Here is a 21,775-nt window from a genome sequence, read left to right as displayed (position 1 = left end):
TCTGATTGGCCCAGCCGCCTGCCCGTCGGGCCGCGGCGCGGAGCGGCCGCTGGGAGCGGGGCGGGCGCTCCGCCTCGCCCGGGATCGCGGGAGCGTAGAAAGGCTTGGGTTGGAAAGGACCTTAAAGATCATCCAGCTCCCCTCTGCCTGCCGAGGGCAAGGACACCTTCCGCTAGACGGTGGCCGAGAGCCCTATCCAACCTAGTCTTACCAGGGATGAGGCATCCACAACTTCTCTGAGCAATCTGTTTCAGTGCCTCACCACCCTCACAGTAAAGAACTTTTTTCCTAATACCTAAACCTACTATCGTTCAATTTGAAGCCATTTCCCATTGTTCTGTTGCTCCTCAACCTTGTGGTCTCGCTTGTCCGCCCAGCCAGGTGCAGCTGATCTGTTGAGCTTTCGTCTGGCCGATAGATTCTGGAGCCAGAAAAAGATGCTGGTTAACCTGGGGATACACCCTGAAGCAGGCTTTGTGGTACCATGGGCCAGAGGACAGCTGAATAACCATCAATTTTAAAGATGGTTTGACATGTCTGGATTTGAGAGGGAAGATCATTCCTGCTGTGTTGTGCAGGGTTGTTGGGCAGCTGGAAAGGGGCAGGTACAGTACATGGGCATTTCCATATACACCTAAACCACATAGCCCAGGTCACGCCTTTTGCCCCCTTTTATAGACTACAATTTTGCCTAAAAAACTGCACCGTGTTTGAAACTAACATGATTTTCATGTGGAACATGTTTTCTGTTTGTGTAATTCCTGCATGGTGTTGTTAATGGGCACAGGTTAGTAGTCTTGTTATGCTTGGCTTCCTATGGAGAAAGTTGTCAAGAAATTATGAACTTTAAGCATTTGTATTTAATGTGGGTAAAACATATCCCTCCACCTCCTTCCTCTGGAAATCCTGGAATTTACAGGAACACTAAGAGAATTGCCATTTGGAATGTTTTTCCCACTCTCACTAAGTATGATGGTCAAATAATGATATTAAGGGTTAAGAGACATAGTCATGGACGGTGCCAGACTCCTTCTGGTGGTGCCCAGCAACAGGGCAAAGAGCAGTGACCATAAACTAAAAGAAGTTTCACCTAAACATGAGGAAGAACTTTTTTACATTGAGGGTGGTGGAGCACTGGAATAGGGTGCGCAGGGAGGTCCTGGAGTCTCCCTCTCTTTAGACATTCCAAACCCACCTGGACACATCTCCTGTGTCATTTGCTGTAGGGCACCCTGACTTGACTGGGGGTCTGGACTAGATGATCTCTAGAGGTCCCTTCCAACCTAACAAATCTGGGATTATGGAATTCTGTGTGAATTATAAGGAGCTGTAGTGATACAAGCTTTATCATTGAAGAAAATTTGACTATGCTGCATGAAGCTGGAATTGATTGTACTAATAAGCCACAGTGGCTGGATGACTCTTGCAAAGTTTTGTTTCATTCCTCTACAATTCCTTCAAAGTCTGGTGTTTTTTAGCTTTGGTTTCAACTTAGAAATACTTCTGGTAAGAAAAAAATGCCACATCTGATGAGCCTTAATTGTGTGCTATAAAAAATATTCAAGAAAAAAAAGGGGGAAGGAACAAAATAAGTGGCTTGAAATAACAGCTCATTTTTAAAAGCAATTCTTAACAAACTTGCTACCCAACTGATGTTTCTGTTTCTCTTGAAGACATGTTTGAAAGGGTGTTCTTTCTATGAAGACAATGTACATTTATCTTTGATGTCATTCTTGATGTTATTTCTCCAAAGGGAATGCCTGAAACCTGTCTTGTAACATTTGCTGACATTCACAAATCTGTTGTTTGTCAGCTGTTCTTGCCTTTGAAGGACATGAAGCTCATTTGTATCCTGATCTGTTCTGAAATTGTGTCATCTGGGTGTTAAGAAAATCTCCTTGCTTTTCAGGTTTGTGGTGCCATTGCTCTGAGTACACTTGAAGGGAGACTGCAAAATCAGCTTGGTAACCCATGGTAGAGGCAGGTGTGAACTGAGGGTAAGGCAGATCCTGTGTTTTATGGAGGTAGACACTCTTTTGATCAATAACTGGGCAACTCATCAAGTTGCTTATGTTGCAGTTTGTCGTTCTGAGACAAAGCAGCGAACTCTTTAAAATCATTACATCGTTTATTTGTCAGTGCAGCAATTAAATTCCATTGTATAAAAGTAAAGATGTATGAAATAGAAGTTACAGCTGAAAAGGCAAAATCATCATATAAATATGTAGTATTCTGACATGGCACTTAAAGGGAGATAGTGCAAGATATTCCTAATACTTAGGTTAAAGTATAAAAAAGTTCTTAACATATGCCTGAAAGCTGTTTTCTCTGCAAAAGCTTAAGATGTCTCTGAGCATCTAAAATGCAGTATTTTACAGAAACAAGATGTTTTCTGCACGTAGCCCAGGTGGTAGCCTGCATCTTCACTGATCCTAAGCTGTGACAGATTTTATGTTTTCATGCTTCATTACAGGTCATCTTAAGCTTTCCACTAAACCCCTGTCCTGCCTTAAGCTAGAGCAACAAATACAAATTACAGTCCTGCCTGACTGATAACAGAGGACATAACACTTAAACAGCAATTTTTGCAGAAAATATGTTTCCTGTTTAAGTCAGAAAATAATTTGAGTTGCTAGTTCTTAGAAAAGAGGATGTTATATATGAGGAAGAGGGAACAATAGCAAATACACTGCTTTTAATAATATAACTGAAATAGCCACAAAAGAATTAAAATAATGGGAAAACCTGGAAACAAAAGAAGAAAATGGGCAGTTGAATTTTAGAGCTAAAGAATTAATCTCACAGGTATGTTGGGATTTGCATTTTTTTTTTTTAAATATCCTTAAGTCATTGAAAGGTATCTGTGCACACTGGGAAGGGGCAGTGAAGACTAGATTCAGATTACAAATGATAAGCATTTGGAAGATCTGCTAAAACACTAGGAAAGTGTATTTATAAGTTTTCCCACAGGAACAGAAAACAGTATGTATCAGAGATGTTTCAAGACATGTTAAATAAGCTAATTATATTGAAATACAGATCTTCAAATAATTCAGTGTTTAGAAATGGATTGTGTAAGGTCATTTGCCCAGCCTCCGTTTTTAGCTATAACCTTTGCTAACAACAAAGGAGTTTATTGAAACAAGCTATAAAGAATTTTTGGTCTGCTTGCACATCTCTGTGAACCTTTATATCAACCTCTTCTCTTTCTGCAAATAAGATGCCTTCCTTTTCTCATCATCCAGTGAGACAGCCTTCAGCAGTTTGTGCTCATCTCACACTGTGAAATGCCATGATGCTGAGTGATAAGCATGTGTGGCTATGAGGCCAGATCACTTGTGGAAGGCCTCAGAATGAGTTCTTTTAACAGAATTGGAGCTCGAGTGAGCAAGGGAAGGCACATTGATTTTGCATAAATTTACATTTTCTAAGGTGCATCATGTAAAAGCAGAAACTGGAGTAGAGCATTTTATTTATCTTGGCGTTTTCTTTTACTTGATTTAGTGGTCAGAGGGATGGAGGAGCAATCAGAAATTTATGTCTTTACAGCAGGAAAGGCAGAAATGAAACAAGAAGAGGAAAAGGCAGCTGAATGCTACCCCTTCCTGCTAGATCCCTTCTTCTGCTGACCCTTCATTGGACATGGAGCATGTCTGCCCCTTGGGAGCACTGGTGCCAGTCCAGTGTCTCAAGACCAATGGAAGCAAAGGAGGCAAAGGCAGCATCAGTAGTTGCAACTCAGAATTTTACATGGGGCTCAAAGTTTCAACAGGGAGAGCCAAGCCCATGAGCCTCATCTCATTGCTTGGGTGCCTGTGCTCTAGTTTATAGTGAGACTCATGCACTGGTAGCCGTGTCCAGTGGGAAGCTGAGTGTGTCCAGCCCTGTTTTCTGGCCCTGAGGCCAACTGGCATTTAATGAGCTGCACCCATGCTATTGAACCCTGGAAAACATGGTGGCTGCTGCCAAACTCACAGTGGGGGGCTGTGCCTCTGGTGGTTCCCAGAATCTGGGGTTTGCTTGGTGGGGAGCTGGCTCGCCTGGGGCCAGTCTGTGCAAGGGCTTCCTGAGCAGTGTGACAGTGGCAGCAGTTCAGTGCCAATGCCTGGGAATAGGCCATGGCACGTTTCATTCCACAGACACAACACGAGCTTGCCCCCCATGTCTCTCTTTACAGCAAAGACATTAATCCTGCTAAGGCAGTAAGCAACAATAAAAACAGTTTACAAGTTGGTTGGCTGTTGGGGGTTTTTGTCTTCTTTTTTTTTTAATTAACCTCTTTCCCCTCCCCCCTTTCCGATTGTGGATGTGATTAATTTTGCAGGTTGTTAACCTAGAAATAAGAAAAGCCAGATAAGGGTGTGGGGGTGGGGGGGGGTATTAGTAATTCAGAAGAGTGTATTCTACATCACAAGCAAGAATAGCAAGTGCTTAAAACTATCTCCTTGTTTTTCTATAAAAGACTACTTTAATGTTGCTAATTGCACCAAGCCCCAAAAGTTACCATCCCGTCTATATGTGCTTTCACCTTACTCCCTGGGGTTTTTTTATAACAACAAGAAAGCCCCATTAAAGTACAGTTCAGATACAAGCTCTGTACTTAATCTAATAGTCAGTCTTACACTAAAGGTTTAAACAATGCCTGGTTTACTCTTAAGCAGAGGATTTCTCTCAGTGCTATTAGGGAAGAAAATGGCTTTGAAAGTGCTGAAGTAAGTAGTAAATCCCTCCTGCTTCTCTGTTTGTTCTGCACTCCTCTCAATAGGCTTGTATTGCTTGTATCTCCTGCAAGAAATGTGAACAGTTAGTTGCTGAAAGACTTTTAAAGGAGGGTGCATATTTAGCATGTGACCAGTGCATAAAAGCAGTGATCATGTGCTCATCATGCATTCTCCCTCCTCCTTCCCTGTTCAATCAAATCTGATGTCTGGCAGCCATAGGTCAGTAGTGGTGACAGGGGCCTGGTTAGGGAGAAGGAGTACTGGAGTACTGCTGCTCCATGAAAGTGTGTTTCTCACCACTCACTGGGAAGGGTGAACACACACGACTCAGGAGTCTTTGTGCAGTCTCAAAGTCTCATCAGAAACTTCCAAACTAACAATGCAGCAACGTGTGCTTCTGTTAACTACTGGCTGAATGCTCAGCATCTTTTCCCCAAAGAATTTATTAATCAATAATTTAATGAAGAATTTGTTTGGTTTCATTGCATATATAAATTACATCATGCAATTTGAGTTTGCTTTCTGCTTAGATGAAGTTCCCAGGCCTGCTAGAATTACTGTTTGCGCTTATAGACACAGAATGTAATTTTTTTTCTAAAAGTCCTCAACATCTGCTTGTTTTCCAATAGTTTTGTGGCCTGAACCAGTAATCTTATTTTCTTGAATATTTGCCAGAGAATTTTGAGCTGCAATAGTAAAGAAGCAAAAATGTAGCTAAAGCAAATTTAAATTGTTTGGTTCATTAATTTAAATAATATTTTGACAATTCTTTGAACTGTTTTTAATCACAGAAACTAGCAACTTACTTGTAAAGGACAAATGCCCCAATGGTAACAAATACTGCCAACAAGCCAAGAAATATAAAGACACCTTCTGTTGTTCGAGATGATGCTCCTAAATTCAGAAAGTAGATTGATTAAAAGTTAGCCTCTATTTTACAGTGAGATAGACCTTCCAAAGAAAATGCCATTTTTACTTATTGCTGTACAAATTGAAGCACAATTAGTAATTCTAATATGCTAAGCATTGGAGGTCAGTGACTGGCAGGAGGTGGTGCTTTCACATCCTAATCCATGTAATTCTTGATTCCACCAGAGTGCGAGTTGTACTTTGCCAGTTCTGAGCTGTGCTCCTCAGACACATGGCTACCCTTCCAGCATGGAGGGGAATGAAGGGCCCTGTTGGCATCCCACAAGGTGAAGCTAATTTGATCCTTGCTGTTTGTTATGCTGGAGAAATGTGTGAACACTGACTACAGAATAACTTTGACGAAATTAGATAGGCTCATCCAGAAGGTGATTTAAAGCAGCAACCTCGCTTAGATCCTAATTCTGCTTTGATTATAGCAGAAACCCCAAAGTTCAAGTCAGCTTTGCCCTCTGGAGGAAACCTAGACAGACCAGCTTTCCTGGGCTAAAGCTAGTCTCTGTGAATACAGCTGAGGAAAACCCTTCTGCAGTTTCAGAACCAGAATGCACTTAGAGGTCAGGCATTGTGCCTTATTCACAGTGAACTGATTTCAGTACACCTAGATTAAATAGAACCATCAAAAATGCTATGGAAAATGACCACAAAGGGTCAGTTGTTTGGCTGATAGTAATTAGAGAGTTCAGAAGAGTCACTAGGACACTGTAATAGGAAGTCAAGAGGGCAATGAAGTGGAAGCAGAGAGGCAGAACTATCTTTTAGACTTCTGACTGAGGCTGAGTTTCATAGCTGGTTCTGTCAAAGTCTGCTTTAATAGCTATGAGATAGACACATATCCAACCAAAGGTAAAGCTCCTCTTCAGAAACAATTACCCTGGGCAGACTCTGTAGTCACTGGATGTTACACAGATCATTCCAGAACATGATTAATCTTATCCTCATATAGAAATAGAAACCATGTCAAGGCCCATGGGCAGTAAAGAGGGCCCAGGGCAGCCAGCTGTGCTTCAGACTTTGATTCTGTCTCAAATGAGCTGAATTCCCCTCTGTTTCTGCTATCTCTCTGTGTGTGGAGTGGGCTGGCTGGCATGTTCTCCACCTGCTTTTCTGCCCAACATTTTTCTGTGGAAAATTACATTATGGCTTAAGAATGGCTCATATTCTACAATACTGAATAGTTTGTGTAATTACTGTACTCATTGGATTGTAAACAAAAGTCAAACCAAGGTCTAACACCTACAATTCCCCCAGGAAAATAATCATCATTTTATCTTTGCATGGTCTCTTAGACAAGCTGCTGCAGTCTCAGGTGAGGCTTCCAGGCACAATAAGAACCCTGCTATGTGTTCCTGTGCTCTTTCCTCCTGCAGGCAAATGACCAGAGGGAGAAGCTTTTCACCAACTACCCACGTCTGTTCTTTGTGGACTCACCTCCATTTACAGAAATCAGGGCACTGGCAAGGGCTTGACTTGTGTCATCACCCAGGGTGATGTTTATACAGTAGGTCCCAGGTTCCTCAAAAGCTCTCCTGATGGTGAGTAAACATTCATCCGTGACGGTGACGGGGTCACATACCACACTCTTGGACACCTGGCACGAGGGGTCAGAAACTACTGTGCAGACATCTGTGGGGAGACTGGCATGGGAAGAGAGCACATTGCATCTGTGGAGTCCTGCCAGCCCAGTTAGCCCAGTTCATAGACACATTACACTGGTGCACCAGTTTTATGCTGGTGCCTGTTGAAATCAGTGGCACTATAGTGATTTAAGTGTATTTTATTAATAGTATATGGTTTTTTTGCATACCTGTACATTAATATATGTACGTGTGGATTTTATATAGAATGCATGTATACAATCTGTATAATTATCTGCTTATTTTGCTTATCATTTAACATTTTATGGTGATCAGAGGATTACCTGCATCAAATCAACTTATAAAGTCCATTAACTTTAATACACATCCTTAAGAAAAGAATGCAGATTCTTTTAAATAGTAGCATGTGCTGGAAAAGAAAATACTCCCTTAGGAGAGTTTAACTGTATTCCAGTTGTATTACCACAGTGTTTCTTGTACTTCTTAGCCCTCTCAATTCTAACCTTCTAAGATCTAGGAATACTAGCCCAATGCTTTTGCATCCAAGAAGTTTCTTGGACTCACCCATGTACTCCAAGTGTCAAAAACTCATGGCCAAAAATAAAGGATTTCCTTACAATTTCAGTAAACTGCTTTCCACTTTACTGTAAATGCTGAAATCTTGTCTTGGCCAGGAGATTGTAAATTGTTTTTTCCCCTCAATCAGTCCCTTGTTTTCACTGAGACTGGATATTTGCTCTGAATCCTAAGTCCCTGGCAGTAGCCTCTGTTGGCACAGTTTAAAAATGAGACTTGCATTATCTTTAGTTCCCATCAAGAAATAGAAACACTGCAGTTCCCAAATTTTGTTTGTACATCTGCATCTAAGTGCATACAACATTCCAGCACCTAATTAGTTTTAAACAGGGAAGATTGACAGCTTCATTCACAGACTTACCTCCCTTGGCAGGTAACAACAAAGTCAACCAGTGAGTTTTCAGCTTGACTTTCTGTCATCTGGATGCTTGTCATCTGAATAATATTTACCTCGAGGATTCCCTCTGGGAAAGGAAACACACATCAACTGTAGGACACATGACAAGCTTTGAAATATATGTGTATTGAACCTCGAGTGTTTGGCTGATGCTCAGTTCAGGTCTTGTTTTTCATAACCTCCTCCCTCCCTTAACATTCCTCTTGAAGGCTTTGAAAGCTGAGATATTTTCCAGAGCTTTCCCTGTGAGGCTGGTCCTTTCTGATCTGCCTTTTTTTCCCCTCATTATTATTATTTATTTCCTTATTTTTGCTAAACCACTTCCCACTACATGAGATTTCTCTGCATTCAAAGGTCAGTTCAACCTTATGTAAACCTCCTCCTCTGCCCATGTGCTCCTGCTGTGGCATGTTCAGAAGCTGGCGACAGAGAAAGGAGTGACACAATGCACATCCCCAGCAGCACATGGGGTCAGCCATCAGCAGGGATCCAGACCAAGGTCCAGCCCCACATGTCTGAAAGCAAGGGGTCATAACCTCTGCAACTAGCCCCTGGCAGAGCACAGGCAGAAACCAAAGTCAGCCAGTTAGATGTCTGTACATTAATCCTTAAAACTCTCAGCTATGTCCATGAGAAGGATCTTTTTGTGGATCTCATGTAATTGATAAAAATGTGTTTAAATAAACATTATTTCTACCATGCATTGTTGTTCATTGTTAACACCATTCCTCTGTTCAGGTGTTGACCCACATCCTTACCTACAACATCAATACTACTTCCATAGTATCCATTCCTGTAAATATGGCAGCCTCCATCAGGATTATCCTCCTCCAACTCGACTGTGGGAGAAGAGTCAGAATCAGAAGATGGTCTGGTTGTAACTGTTTGAGGCAGAAGAAAGAGGGATGCAACAACTTTAGAATAAGCTCTGCTTAGGGGTGTTCTGAGCACAGACACATGTTCCATCTGCCTTCATTCCATAGGCTGTCGGTTTGCAGCTGTGTGTGTATCTGTGCTATGAGCTCATGGCAGTAATCCGTAAAGAAAACACATGTGCCCAGCTTTAGAACCCTAGAGTGGCCTCACTCCAAAAACCACCTGGCTAGTCACCCATCTCTGTGAAATAAAAGGGAGACTACAAGGTGTAATACAATTAAATACTTCTTTAAAATCCCCAGATCAATTATATAAGAAGTCCAAAGGCAAATAAAATATTTAAAATGCTTTTTAAAAAGCTGGTATTTTCCTGCTGCTCTACATTACAGCTAGTGGAAAAGTGAAGAGGAGAAGTGGTGAAAATTATATATTTCCTTTCATTTTTCATTCTCACTCCATATTTTGGTAAGAGCACATATTAAAAATATGAAATTTGAAAAATATAGCCACATTTACAGTTTCGCAGTAGTATTATTATGGCTGAAACTGCAGGCCTTCTTAAAACCCTCTGAGATTATAAACCAATGCTGAATATAATAAAAGTTAATCTGAAATATGTTTAGTCAATAAATTTAAAGTGGAAAAGCTCTTCTGGGTTAATGCCATGTGGAAATCTCATATTTTTGAATATGACTAGGTTTTTCTAGTTTAATCTACTCTCATTTAATTTTGGATGGAAGTTAATGCAATCCAGAAAGGAACTTGCTATAAGAGTGTTCTGAAATTCCTTTTTTTCACTTGAAATTTACATTTTTCCTCAGAAGATGACCCTGAGTAGACAAGGCTAGAATCTCCAGACTAGGTGTGGTGGAGAGAACACAAACTTACATTTATGTTCACCTGAAGACCTTTGTATGCTGCAAGTACAAATGTACACTGTGGTGGTAGAACTGGATGCATAAGGAGTTAAGTGTGTAAGTGATCCCTACCATAGAACCCTAGAAGAGTTAATGCTTATTGATTCTGTATCTAAGCCAATTTTATAGAGAGTTTCCAGAGGCTTGCAGCTGTCTCATGATGACAGTAAAACTACTAAAGATATTAACTTAAAACATCAGAATACAGAGTTTTAGCATAGCTCCTAATGCCAGTGCTGTTTGATAAATGCTTACCTGCTGCGGTGGGCGGTGGTGCAGTGGGTGTTACTGGCTTGCAAGGTACAGGTATAATGGCTTGGACAGTTAAATTCAGAGTGAAGTTTCCTTGCAGAGTGTAGGTGTGAGATGTACTAGAACCGCTGGCTACAAATAAGCCACTTCCATCTCCGAAGTTCCACTTGTAGGAGATGGCAGAATTATTCAGATAGTAGCTGGGATCATGGATCTTCACATCAAATGTAATTGGCGAGTCTTTGATGAAAATGGAGTCTGAGATGTTGCGGTCATGTTTTTGGAACATACTCACAATTACTGGAATTTTGTCTGGGGGGAGGAGAAAAGAGGTAAATAAATAAAGCAGAGATACCTGGCTGCAAACTATATACAATTCCAATGCCCCTGAACAGCAACAGCCAGAATGTGAGATGCAAACATGGTATCTTTAACACAGGTGTCTACTTTAATTTGATTTATGACCTGAGGAGTGAATGTCAGTAGGAAACAGCAGGAAAAATATGGGAACAAATGAGGAATCACAGACATCTGTGGAAGACTGTATTATCTCTCATAAATAGTTTTCCATTACAAAGTGGAGGGGTCACTACTGAGCTAGACAAAACGATTACTTAAGCTACTCAAGGCAATTTGCCAGAGATTCCACTTTCATGCTAAAAACCTTTCTCAGGCCAATGTCTTCTTTTCGTGCCAGACGATGCTTGTGCTGAATTTTTTAACAGCTAAGCAACAAATATCCCCATTATGTCACTACAGCTGATTCCAGCATGCTCACCTGTTACAGAGTAGACAGTTTTTGCTCTGGCAACGGGAACAAATCCCGAGTGCCCTCTCCTGTAAATGGACACTGCCATCCCATGTTCGCCAAGACTGATATTTGCTGTGTTGACTGAAAACTTCGCTGAAGATCGTCCCGTCGTTTGGTAATACTGACCTGAAACAGAACATGAACTTAACATTTTCCCCTCTGCCTCACCACGAGTTGGTTAATGAGAGGCAAAGTCTCTGAGAATCTTAGATTGTCAAAATCAAAGTTAATAGTTTAGAAATGTCTCCCAGTAATCTGACAGGTGATTTTGAAGGACTGGATACTTTTACTGTGTTTACTCACATAAATTCTGGTTTTTCAAAGTTGTCAAAAAGATGTCCCCAGTTTCACTAATCCAAGAAAAAATTGCCAAGACATCTACAACTTTCCAAAGCAGATACATTAAGTCATTAGGATTATGTAGTGGATAGTGTGAGGCATTTTAAACGATCTTGTGTTTGCTTTCAGCATAGCCAGACGATACAATACCTCTTACTTCATACTCTAGAACCATTTTAATATATTTGATTATTTGTCTTTTTAACAGCTGACTGAGGTAGGTAAATAGTATCACCTCTGCATAAAATTTGGAATAATGCTATTATTATTACTCATACTGATACTGATAATAATGCTGATCTAGCCAGGCAAACTGAAGGCACTAAGATTTAGTACATAACCAATGGCAGGAATAGCCCAACTCAGAGCAGGAAACATTGAAAATCAGCATCTGTGACCAGAGCAGCAGCACAGCCAGTGGCAGTTCTCACCTCCCTAGAGACAAGAAGTGTTGCACTGTTAAACTGGTGATACACAGCACTGTGTTCTCTCTTAAATCTAAAAGTCTTAAATGGCAGTGAACTGTGAATAAATCTGACTGACCTGCTCAGACTCTCTGTTTTCCTAGAAAAAGATCTTGAGTAATACTGAAAGGAAATTAATTTTCTTCAACGATAGTATTGTGAATGCAGGTTTAAAGAGAATCTTCTGGTAATCCATGATTTCTAGGTCAAACAACTGATAGCCCCTCTGGAAAAGTGGGGAATTAATTCAGTATTTCCACCCAAGAGTGTGGAATCATTTTTAAAGCACTTTTAGTAAAACATACTTGACAAATGAGTTGTGTACAAAGGGAATATAAGGTTTGCAGCATCACCCCAACTGAGGCATGTGTTGTAGTACTAACCAAAAGTGTGAAACACATAGACAAAGTTCCTTCTCCTCCAGCCAGGGTAATGAGGGAAAGAACGCCCATCCGGGAATACATTATGGCTGTTGTTGCTTGTGCAGTTTTCCCAGCCACAGCTGTCAGTCCATTCAGTCCAGTTGTAGACATAGACTTGCTGATCCATGGAAGCTGGAGGATCTAAGGATAGAAATAGGACATGTTCTGGTCAACTGAGAAATGTACAGAGAGTCAGAAAACAGAAGGTAAGTACCACAGGTAATAGCAGTCGCTGCATTTAAACAACAGGTGAAGTGGGGTATTTTTAGACTGACGTTAATTCTTTTTTCCTGAAGTTGTGCTTTGTTTGGTTTTTAATGTAAATACAAAATGGTTCTGTCTTGGTGCTATTTGACTAAGAAGTTTAAAAAAAACTTTACCGTCTCATGGGCCACTAATCCAAATCTGAATCTAAAATTTTAAGTATAAAGAGTGGCTATGAAAGCACTGTAAGGAAGTGACTTTATTTGTTTTGTCAGAAAAGTTTTCTATGGCACCTTTAAATAAATTGGACATGAATTTCTGTCATTTTCTGAATAGTAAATAGGAAGTTTCCTCCCCAAAACAGCACAGCAGATATTAAGTAGTGTATGGATATAAGCTGCTAACAAAATATTAGATAGTTAAGTGCAATTTAGGCTGACAAAAAACTTGCTGATATGCCTTGAAATAAAAATTACTTTGATCAGTAAAAAAATCTGTTGAACATTTATGCATTCAGAGGATGAAAGGTACAACAGTATGTGTTGTTCTAGATCCAGCAACTTAAAACACTAGACTTATGATAGGCTTTTTTCTCCATGTAGCAAAAAAAAGATGAAAAAGGGTGATTTTCTGAGGAACATATTGCTTGATTTTTAGATATTTATTTGTTAATTTCTAATTCCTATAATGCGGAAGTGTGAGATTTACTCTTTTGTGCAGATATGGTTAACTGAATTCTACAATTCATAACTGAAAAAACTCCCTCGATTTTATAAATTGACAGCTTTATAAGTTTGAAAGAAAACAGTGTAATTGTGCAACATCGTGCCTGAGCTGAAAAGCAGTAACAGTCCTTTTGGGAAGTCAGATTATGTGACTGTTTTTGGGGAGGAAAGCTTATAACAATGGTCAGTCTCAAATTACCTGGTCAGTGTAGTGCAGTGGGACAGAGCACTAAAAATACCACAGTTATCTTAAGAACAAACTGGTGTGGCACAGGCTGGGTATGCACAGGTAGGTGTTATCAGTTATCAGTTCAATCCAGCAGGGCTCCTGTTCATTGGGTGTACCCGTGATGCTTTCAGAGCTCAGTGACACACTCACAGCAGCACCAGGCAGATGTGAGCGTGGTGCAGGGAAATTGCCATTACCTACCCTGGGTACAATTTCTCCTGTATACTATGTTGCCATCATTATCTTCTGTCTGGCACTTGGGAAACTGGAGAGTCACAACAAAGCTCACGTTGGATCCTACCAGTGCTGGGCTGTCACTGTCCAGTTTGGCTGTCACCCTTCCACCTGTAGAAAAGAAAATCAGGCTTCGCTGCAGTAAGGGGCGCATCGGAGCAGAACCTGCCATCAACTGTGCACCCTTTACATTAGAAATGTTTTCTGGGTTACTCTGTTTCTAAGGGCTTTTGTGCTCCTAAGTCACTTGAGACCTTACCAAAACCAAACAATCAGAGGGGTTCAGCGTATGCCCCCAGATCACCTACTGCTCTGCCATTATGTTTCGTCCTAGAGCTAAGAATATAGTTTTCTACCTGTGGGGGTCAATATATTTCAAAGGAGAAAAATTTTGTTTCTCCCCAGGGATAGTCATTTGCCTTCAACTCAGACCAGATGACAATAAACATGGTCTTTGCTGAAGCTGTCAGTCTGAAGCCCATGTGCCCTACTGAGGCAGCAGTTGAAACTGCCTGTCCTCCAGGGCATGTTTCATGTAATGGATTGTGCTGGAGCCCTGACCATCAGTACTTCTTGATAAGTATCAATGTCTGATATTAGTCATAATGGGAAAGCATTTAATGAAATAACTCACTGTTCTGCTTCCTCAGACAACCCACTGGGAATGGTATCAAACCCAATCATCTCTAACTTGCCATTCTGTGCAGCAGTGGATATTGCTCCTATGAAAATGCTCTATAGCACCTGCACTCTGCACTGTGGTGGATTTTGTGGCCACTACAGTTTTTTTCAAGTGTGCTATCACCTTTCCAGCAGTCCTTCCATCTGGGATCTCCTTCTTCCCAGAAAGGATAAAGTTTTTCATTCCATTTATTTTGATCGCTATACCAGCCTTGCAGCTTCTTATAGGATGTGACAGGAGTAGTACTTCCATGGTTCAACACATCTTGAAACCCTAGACAGAAAAACAAACATCAATATTAATGTAATGCAATTTTTTTTGCATTACAAAAAGTGTAAAAAAGTTTTCCCTACTACTCTATAAAAACATTACTTTTGTGCTGAACTTTAATCATGTACTGGCAGAATACTTTCCACCAGTAGAAAAGGATGGAATTTTATCATTGCAGCTATAAACACTTACATCAACTATAATCGACATAAAGAGAATTCCTCCACTGTCAGACTGACATATTTTTCTACTTGCAGTATTGCAAGCTTCCCAGACAAAGAATAAAAATGTTTACAATGTTTTGATCGTATCAGAGCAATGCTTTGCAAAGTTTACGTAACCCTGCAACAGTCAGGCTCTCTGCACAGAGGTTGCTTGATTTCTGACTGCTTTGCCTGGTCATAAATCTACAAGTAAAAGGCTAACAGGATAAATTAATTCTGTGTCTGAGTTGTGCTCTAGTGGAAGTTTTGCCAGGAATTAGTTTTGACCCAGTGCAGCTCGTTTGGTGAGTTGGCTGGTGGTTTGGGTGGGAGGCGTGGAACCAATTATAACAGAAGCTGGTATTTCCAGAAAAGGAAATTTAGAGCTGAATAGTAAATTCAATGTGTTTATAATATAACAACAATAACATATTAGCTTCATGCCTTTTATTTAGAAATGGCTCCAATATTAAATAACTTCAATAACTTCTTTCTTCTCATATTACTACAAATGATGGGCTTAAACTTTTCCCAGGCTTCTAGGATCCCTCTTTCTGTCACAAAGCACATATAGTGGAAGGCAATGTAAAAATATCCAAGTAACCTGTAGGAACATGTTGGACACTGTAGGATGCCATAAAAATATATTAGTAAGAGGGCTCATGAGCATAGTTCCATGAAAGCCTGGAGGCTTTGAAGGGCTTTGCCATGTTAATCAGGCAAGGTAACTGCTGGGTGTGCCATTCTGTCACAACGTTAAGGGAGTTAGAAGTTCTGCTTTCCATGGCTTTATTGTAAAGGTACAGCTGGTGCAGAATGCTACTTAGATTTTTACCCAAGTGCAACAAAGTTCTGGATGACTTAAGGGAAAATGCAAAGACCTGTAAGAAGGGCAAGAATTGCCCTGTATGCTGTAACCTAACCGGTAGTGTTGGAATTTCTCCAAGCTTTGGAAAAGACACAGAGCAGGTGTAGCCAGTTTAAGCGTCATTTTAGAGGTGGGTGGCTCCTAATTTTACTGCAAGAGAGAATCGGAGAAACAGCTCAGAAGGAGAGGCTGGTTTCTTTTGGTGTTTTATTGCCCAGTGAGATTGCTGCTGGGCAGGAAGAACATCCCTTGGCCAATCCCATCCCCACTCTGAGCTGATCCTGGGAGCTCTCTCCTCACTCTTGAAGACTGAATGGTTTAAGGAAAAGAACAGATTTTTTACTCAGAGACACAATCTCCCACAGTCTTTTGCCCTCCAGGAACTCCCTGCAGTCTCACTTAAATCACTTGAATAATGTCTTTCCTGCAGATTTAATATTTTTTGATTAGAGAAAGCATAACATTATGAGTGGTATTTACTTAATGACCTGGTTCACATGCTGTATTGTTTTGAGTCTTGGTCAGAAGAAGAGTTTGGTAATGTTGTTGTTCAGAAACTTTGCTCAGGAAAAAAACAAATTAGTAACCATAAAAGTACTTCACAAAGGCTTATCAAGTTCAATTACACTTTAGGTATCATTAAATTAATATCTCATTCAAAAGTAAATAACTACATAATTTTTGTAATTCATTTTTCCCATTCTCCTTGATTTTATCTAAAAATTATTTAACAAATAAAAATATTTTGATTTTGTCAGATCAACGCTTTTCAATCATTGTTTTTTTCCAAATGTTCAATTTATCAAAAACAGCTGGGGCACTTTTAACTTTATAAATGCTTTTAATTTTGTGTTTTCATTAACAATCCTTGAATTAAGAATTAATTTTCTAGTTCAGTAATAGCTGTTGTTACTGCTTCTAAATCACAAGCTGCTTAGGTATTTCTTTGCCTTTCTGATGTGCTTTCAGTCACATATAAAACATTTCACAAGCTTCAGGACAAGACAAAAATGGTCTTTCAGATGAGGAAAGACTTCTGCACTGGTTTCTTTAACACATGGAACTGAAGATTTTCAGTTGGTGAATTTAAAGGAACAAAAAGCTTTAATGTATTTCTTTTTTAACAATGAAAACCACTCAAGAACAGATGTTGGTCATAACCAAAATTAGAGCAATTCAGTTCAAAATAGACAGAGTAATGTTATGCTCCAAGGAAGAGATTCCTGTAATAGTTTTGGTGAGGTAATCATAGGGGAAAAGATCTTATACTTTGATTGACTTTCTTCTTTCTCATTCTGGCTTTCATTTTTGTGAAAAATGTAGCAGAGACAAGTTCAGTATTTCCTGTGAAAGTGTATCAGCCATGAAAGAGAGAATGAGCACCAATGTTAGGACAGCAGGAATAGAAAGATGACCCAGCTAAAGAGGATAAAAGTATATTAGAAACAAAAAGACTGATGGAATGGCACCAGACTGTAACATAAACTTTTTAAAGTTATGTATAGAAACATAATATAGCAGAACAAAAAAGAATTTGAGGAACAACTTGAAAAAAAATAAAAACTACAAATTATAGGTTTTTTTCATTTTTCACCAAATAAAAACTAAGTTGGAAAGCTTGCCAGGACGTATAGGGCCAAAAGATGATGTAGATGAAAAAGAAGCATTCAGAGAAGGTAAAGGGGTACCACAGAAGTCAAATAGGTAAATTGGTTTATATTGTCAATCACAATGGAAGGACATAGGGGTTTTCTGTGATAGAATTTTTTTTTACAATGACAGAGAATATCTCTCAAAATGAAATGTTGGCACAAACCCCCCAATTATAGAACAAATCAACAAAATGACAAAATTGTCTAGATAGGATGGCCCAAGTATGGAAGTTATTCAAGAGTGAAATAAATGAGCTATTAACCATAGCATGTAACATCTTGCTTAACACTGCTTCAGTGACTGAGAAACAAAAATTGGCAAATGTGATGACAGTTTTTAAAAACACTTCCAGGGAAGATTTAGAGGATTAAAAAAACCCTTTGGGGCTCAAGCTGGAGAAGCTGGTAGGAACAGCAGTGAAGAACAGAGCAAGTAGGTACAGTGCATTAATACGATTTGCCATAAAAGGAGTGCATTGCTCACAAACATATTCTGAGTTTTGCGAGGGAGACAGAGAGCATGGGAACAGGGCTGACCTGCTTGAGTTCCAGACAGCACTTGATGAGGTCCCTTGCTAAAGGAACATTAAGCAATTAAGTTACCGTGGGATAAGAACCAAGGATTGATTTCACATGAGTAAATGATTGGTTAGGATATTAACAAAAAAAAGTTATGAATAAGTGCCCAGTTTTCTCCATTGTTAAAATAATTTTAAATGTTCATAATCTGGAAAAGAGGTAAACAGCAAAATTCTTTAATCTGCTGAGGACTGTGCATTAAAGTAATAGACTGTATGATACTAGATGATTCAAGAGTAAAATGGTATGAAATTCAACAGAATTAAATGTAACCTTACACTGATAATGAGGGGCTCTAAACTAGCTCTAAACTCAGAAATGGGATCTTGCAGCTTTACAGTTTTGAATGCAGCACTCATTGGTCGTTGAAAACCTAGGAAAAGGCTAGACAGAGAACAAAGATGAGAAGATCATTACAGCATTTTATAATGCTATGTCTTGAGTACTGTATGTTTTGTTCTCTGCAGCTCAATCACTATAAAAGAGCTGAAAAAATACAGAGAGAGGTGGTGGGGATGCTACAAAAGGGTAGAATTGTTTCCATATGAGGAACAGCTAAAGAGACTGTGTCTTGAAGCCTGGAGAAGAGGTGATGGGGAGAATATAAAAACAGAACCATGAACAGCATGGAGGAAGAAGCTGAAGGTACAAAACTTAAGGGGAATCAAATGAAACCAGCAGGTTACAGATTCTAAGCACATGAAAGGTACTTCTTCACATAAGGTACAATTAAGGTGTGAAATTTTTTGCTGGCAGGATGTAGTGTGTCCCAAAAATTTACACGTGTCACAATGAAAACCCAAAATGCATGAACAGATGGAAAAAGTCTAGTAAAACCTGTTAAATACAATGACTCTTCATCTGACAGAAGCAATTCTATAAATGCTATAAATCATCAAAAGCTGGGAAAGTGTCCTGACCTACGCAGTTATACATCCAGTACTGTTCTCCACTGGAGGCAGGTACAAGGCTAGATGAATGCTCAGATGGACTTCAACTTTTAAGGTTTTCAATTTCCATACTGTACATTCTGGAATTTGAGCTTAAAATCCCATTTCTACATTCCCACCCTGAGCTCAGGGAGTCATGGTAAGACTTGAGTCAAATTGGGAACCTGGAAAGAAGCAGGTCAGCCCACTCCTTGCCCACTGTAGCTTGCAGATCTAATTTCTTGGCTGGGCTCCTTGAGGCTAGGGATCCACAGGTCCAAGCGTCACAGTGGGGACACTGTTTCTGACGTGGCCTCTCCCAGCCACAGCTGGGCCAAGCCAACTGGGTGAAATCCCTTCTGCATCTGTCGTTTTAGCCATGCTTGAACTGGGGAAGAATTGCTAAGAATTTGCTGCCGAGAGCCAAGGTTTAGCTCCAGTCAGCTCCACGTACCTGTGGAGCACAGGGAACAGATTACTGAGCAGCTCTCAGCACGCTTCTCTCAGGCAGCTTTTCCACCCCGAGCCAGGCAACCCTGGGGTGTCGCCTACTGGGTGGCAGGCAGGGCTCCAGCAACCACCGCAGGTGCTGCGAGCAGCCGCTTTGGTGCGCTGGCTTGGCGCTGGGAGCAGAGCCAGGCAGGGATGCGGGGCTGGGGAGGCACTCACGCGTGGCGGCAGAGCACAGCAGCGCTTCGGCCAGGAGCAGCAGGGCGAGGCGGCGAGCGGCGACCATGGTGCGGGACAGCCGGGACAGCCGGGGCGGCCGGGCAGCGGCGGGACCGGAGCCGGCGCACGGAGACTCCGCCGGTCCCGCGGAGAGGTGAGACTGAGGTTTCTCCGCCGCTCTGCTCTCCGATTAAATGAAGGGCCCCGGGACTCATCATGTGATGGAATTAAGCAGAGATGCATGATTTTGTCTTCAGCTTCTTTCAGCTCATGTGCTTATGACTCACTCCCTTTGCTTTCAGCGTTCCCTAGGATTACTGCGAGACCTGTTTGGAGCCACACCATTCACCTCACAGGCATTTTTATACTAGTTTTGCACTGTGATCAATTTTTGTACTTAATTTGTTTTTAAATTAGGAATGCTTATTTCCAGAAATCCAAATTAACTCTTGCCCCAGCCTGATTTGCGAGTGTTACTGCAACAGCTCACTGCATTTGATGGACCCATCGCTACCTAACCACGTGGCCCATCCCGTATGCTGGGCACAGCTCTAAATTAAATGGAAAATGACCAATTCCAACACATCGCTTGACTTGGCTCCTGATCAGAGTTGATTGTTAAGGAAAATATTATTTAAACATTTAGTGGGTACATGCCTATCCAATCTAACCATGGCTAGAGGTGCCATCACAGCCCCTGTGTGGTGATGGCCACTCAATATCCCGCTCCCAAGTTGCTGTGACCCACACACTGACAACTGATTGCATAAACTCCATGGACTGTAGCAATAAACAAAAAATAGGTTTTCCTGACCGGCCTAATAATGAGGTATAACCAGTGGCTCAAAAGGAGCAGTGTAGATCGGCAAACACTGCACCTAGTGGTTCAAATTCACATTCAATGGGCTTGCCCAGCCCAGGTGTGTGCAGCAACTCATTTTCACTGAAGCCCTGGCAGCCTTGTGAAGTTTCTGGCTGTTATTTGCAGCAAAGAACAAGCTTTGGTAGGATGGCAAGGCATAAAGCCAAGTACAGTCCTCAAGAGAGAACTGAGTAGTAATTTCAGTGGTTCCAAAGAACAACACTCATAAGTGTGACATTGGCTAGCCAGAAACCAGTGAGCTGGGTAACACTAAACCATTTTTATTTTGGGCAGGGCAGGTGGAAATCCATCACTCCAAAGCACTGTCAACAGAATGAAGACATTACCCAATGGAAAGGGATTTTAGAACTCTGACTACTTTTTTCTTTTTTTTTTTTTTTTGTAATTTCTTCTGTTTTTCTGGTGTTTTATATTAACTGTGTAAGTTATTACCACTACCCAGAGCACCCTAGCCAGCATTTCTCTCAGTAGTGCAGGCTCTGATCTCCAGTCCTGTGGATCTTGCGTATTTAGAATCCATGCTTCAGCATCCTCCTGGCTGGAGCCAAGCCTCCCTCCTACTGTCAGCCAAGGAGCAGGGTGACAGCAATAGCCTTAGAGAATCAGGCTTGTTTAAACCAAGCCCTCATTATCTGACAGAAACAAGGGGGAGCATAAATCGAAGTCAAAACTGTGACTGACTGTGCAAAAAGAAAATCATATGACTGCAGCGTCCTCATGTGATTGTTGCTTTTTTTTTGTTGTTATTCAATCAGCTACATTGCCAGTTGAAATGTCAGGTTTGAAGGCATTCACAATTATTTTTTAAACCATGTGGGACATTAACTTTAATTGCACTCCTTTGTTTCCAGGTTGTTGATCCTAGAAGTGAAAAGTGACCTTCAAACACTGTGGTTCAGCACTGGGAGCCTGATCCAAAGTCTGCTGGGGAGAAAGGAAGTTCGAATGCTCATTCCCAAGAGGGTTTTGAGAACCTCCAGAGGAAAACTGCTGACAACAAATGCCTGTTAATTAAAACCAAAAATTTATCAGCCTAAAAACAATAAAGTTGGTTACGATGGAGTTTTTTGCCATGTTATTTGATACATGAAATTGTTACATAAATTTTGAGTGACAGTCTGAATAAGAACCAGCTGGTAGAAATTATTAAACATGTTGTAAATAGACTTCAGAGGCACTGAGGATCAGGCCTGTGGTTAAAGGAATCCAAACCCACCAGGGCTGGGGTAATAACTAAAAGGTGGCTTTACTGTGACACTCCAGTCCTTCACATTCTTCCTCCTCTGCTCTTGGGCCTTAGATTACACATTCCTGCAGGGCTGACACAGAAAATATTTGGGTCCACTTG

General features: G+C 40.8%; 1 protein-coding gene and 1 long non-coding RNA gene across 3 annotated transcripts; one reads left to right on the top strand and one right to left on the bottom strand.

Moving 5' to 3' along the window:
- Window positions 1-1,788: 1,788 nt before the first annotated feature.
- Window positions 1,789-19,678, bottom strand: GPNMB (glycoprotein nmb). 2 transcript variants are annotated; one of them, XM_077787501.2, is made up of 11 exons: window positions 19,545-19,678; window positions 14,498-14,647; window positions 13,660-13,803; window positions 12,262-12,441; window positions 11,043-11,201; window positions 10,268-10,576; window positions 8,978-9,058; window positions 8,184-8,286; window positions 7,080-7,285; window positions 5,528-5,615; window positions 1,789-4,785 (listed from the first exon to the last, which is right to left on the bottom strand). In XM_077787501.2, the coding sequence occupies exons 1-11, from the start codon at window positions 19,609-19,611 to the stop codon at window positions 4,632-4,634; spliced, it is 1,641 nt and encodes a 546-aa protein (XP_077643627.2). In that variant the 5' UTR covers window positions 19,612-19,678; the 3' UTR covers window positions 1,789-4,631. The 2 variants fall into 2 exon arrangements, with proteins under 2 accessions (XP_077643627.2, XP_021393724.3); XM_021538049.4 differs by having other exon boundaries at window positions 1,791-4,785; window positions 8,978-9,100.
- LOC146768176 (uncharacterized) lies at window positions 19,574-21,489 on the top strand. Its single transcript, XR_014951686.1, has 2 exons — window positions 19,574-19,698; window positions 21,279-21,489. It is a non-coding gene; the product is annotated as an uncharacterized LOC146768176 (long non-coding RNA).
- The last annotated feature ends 286 nt before the right edge of the window (window positions 21,490-21,775 follow it).

Source organism: Lonchura striata, chromosome 2 (genome assembly GCF_050655825.1).
Source record: "Lonchura striata isolate lonStrDom1 chromosome 2, ASM5065582v1, whole genome shotgun sequence".
Taxonomy (NCBI): domain Eukaryota; kingdom Metazoa; phylum Chordata; class Aves; order Passeriformes; family Estrildidae; genus Lonchura; species Lonchura striata.
Note: the sequence above shows the minus strand (reverse complement) of the source record. Positions and strands in the feature narration are given on the sequence as shown.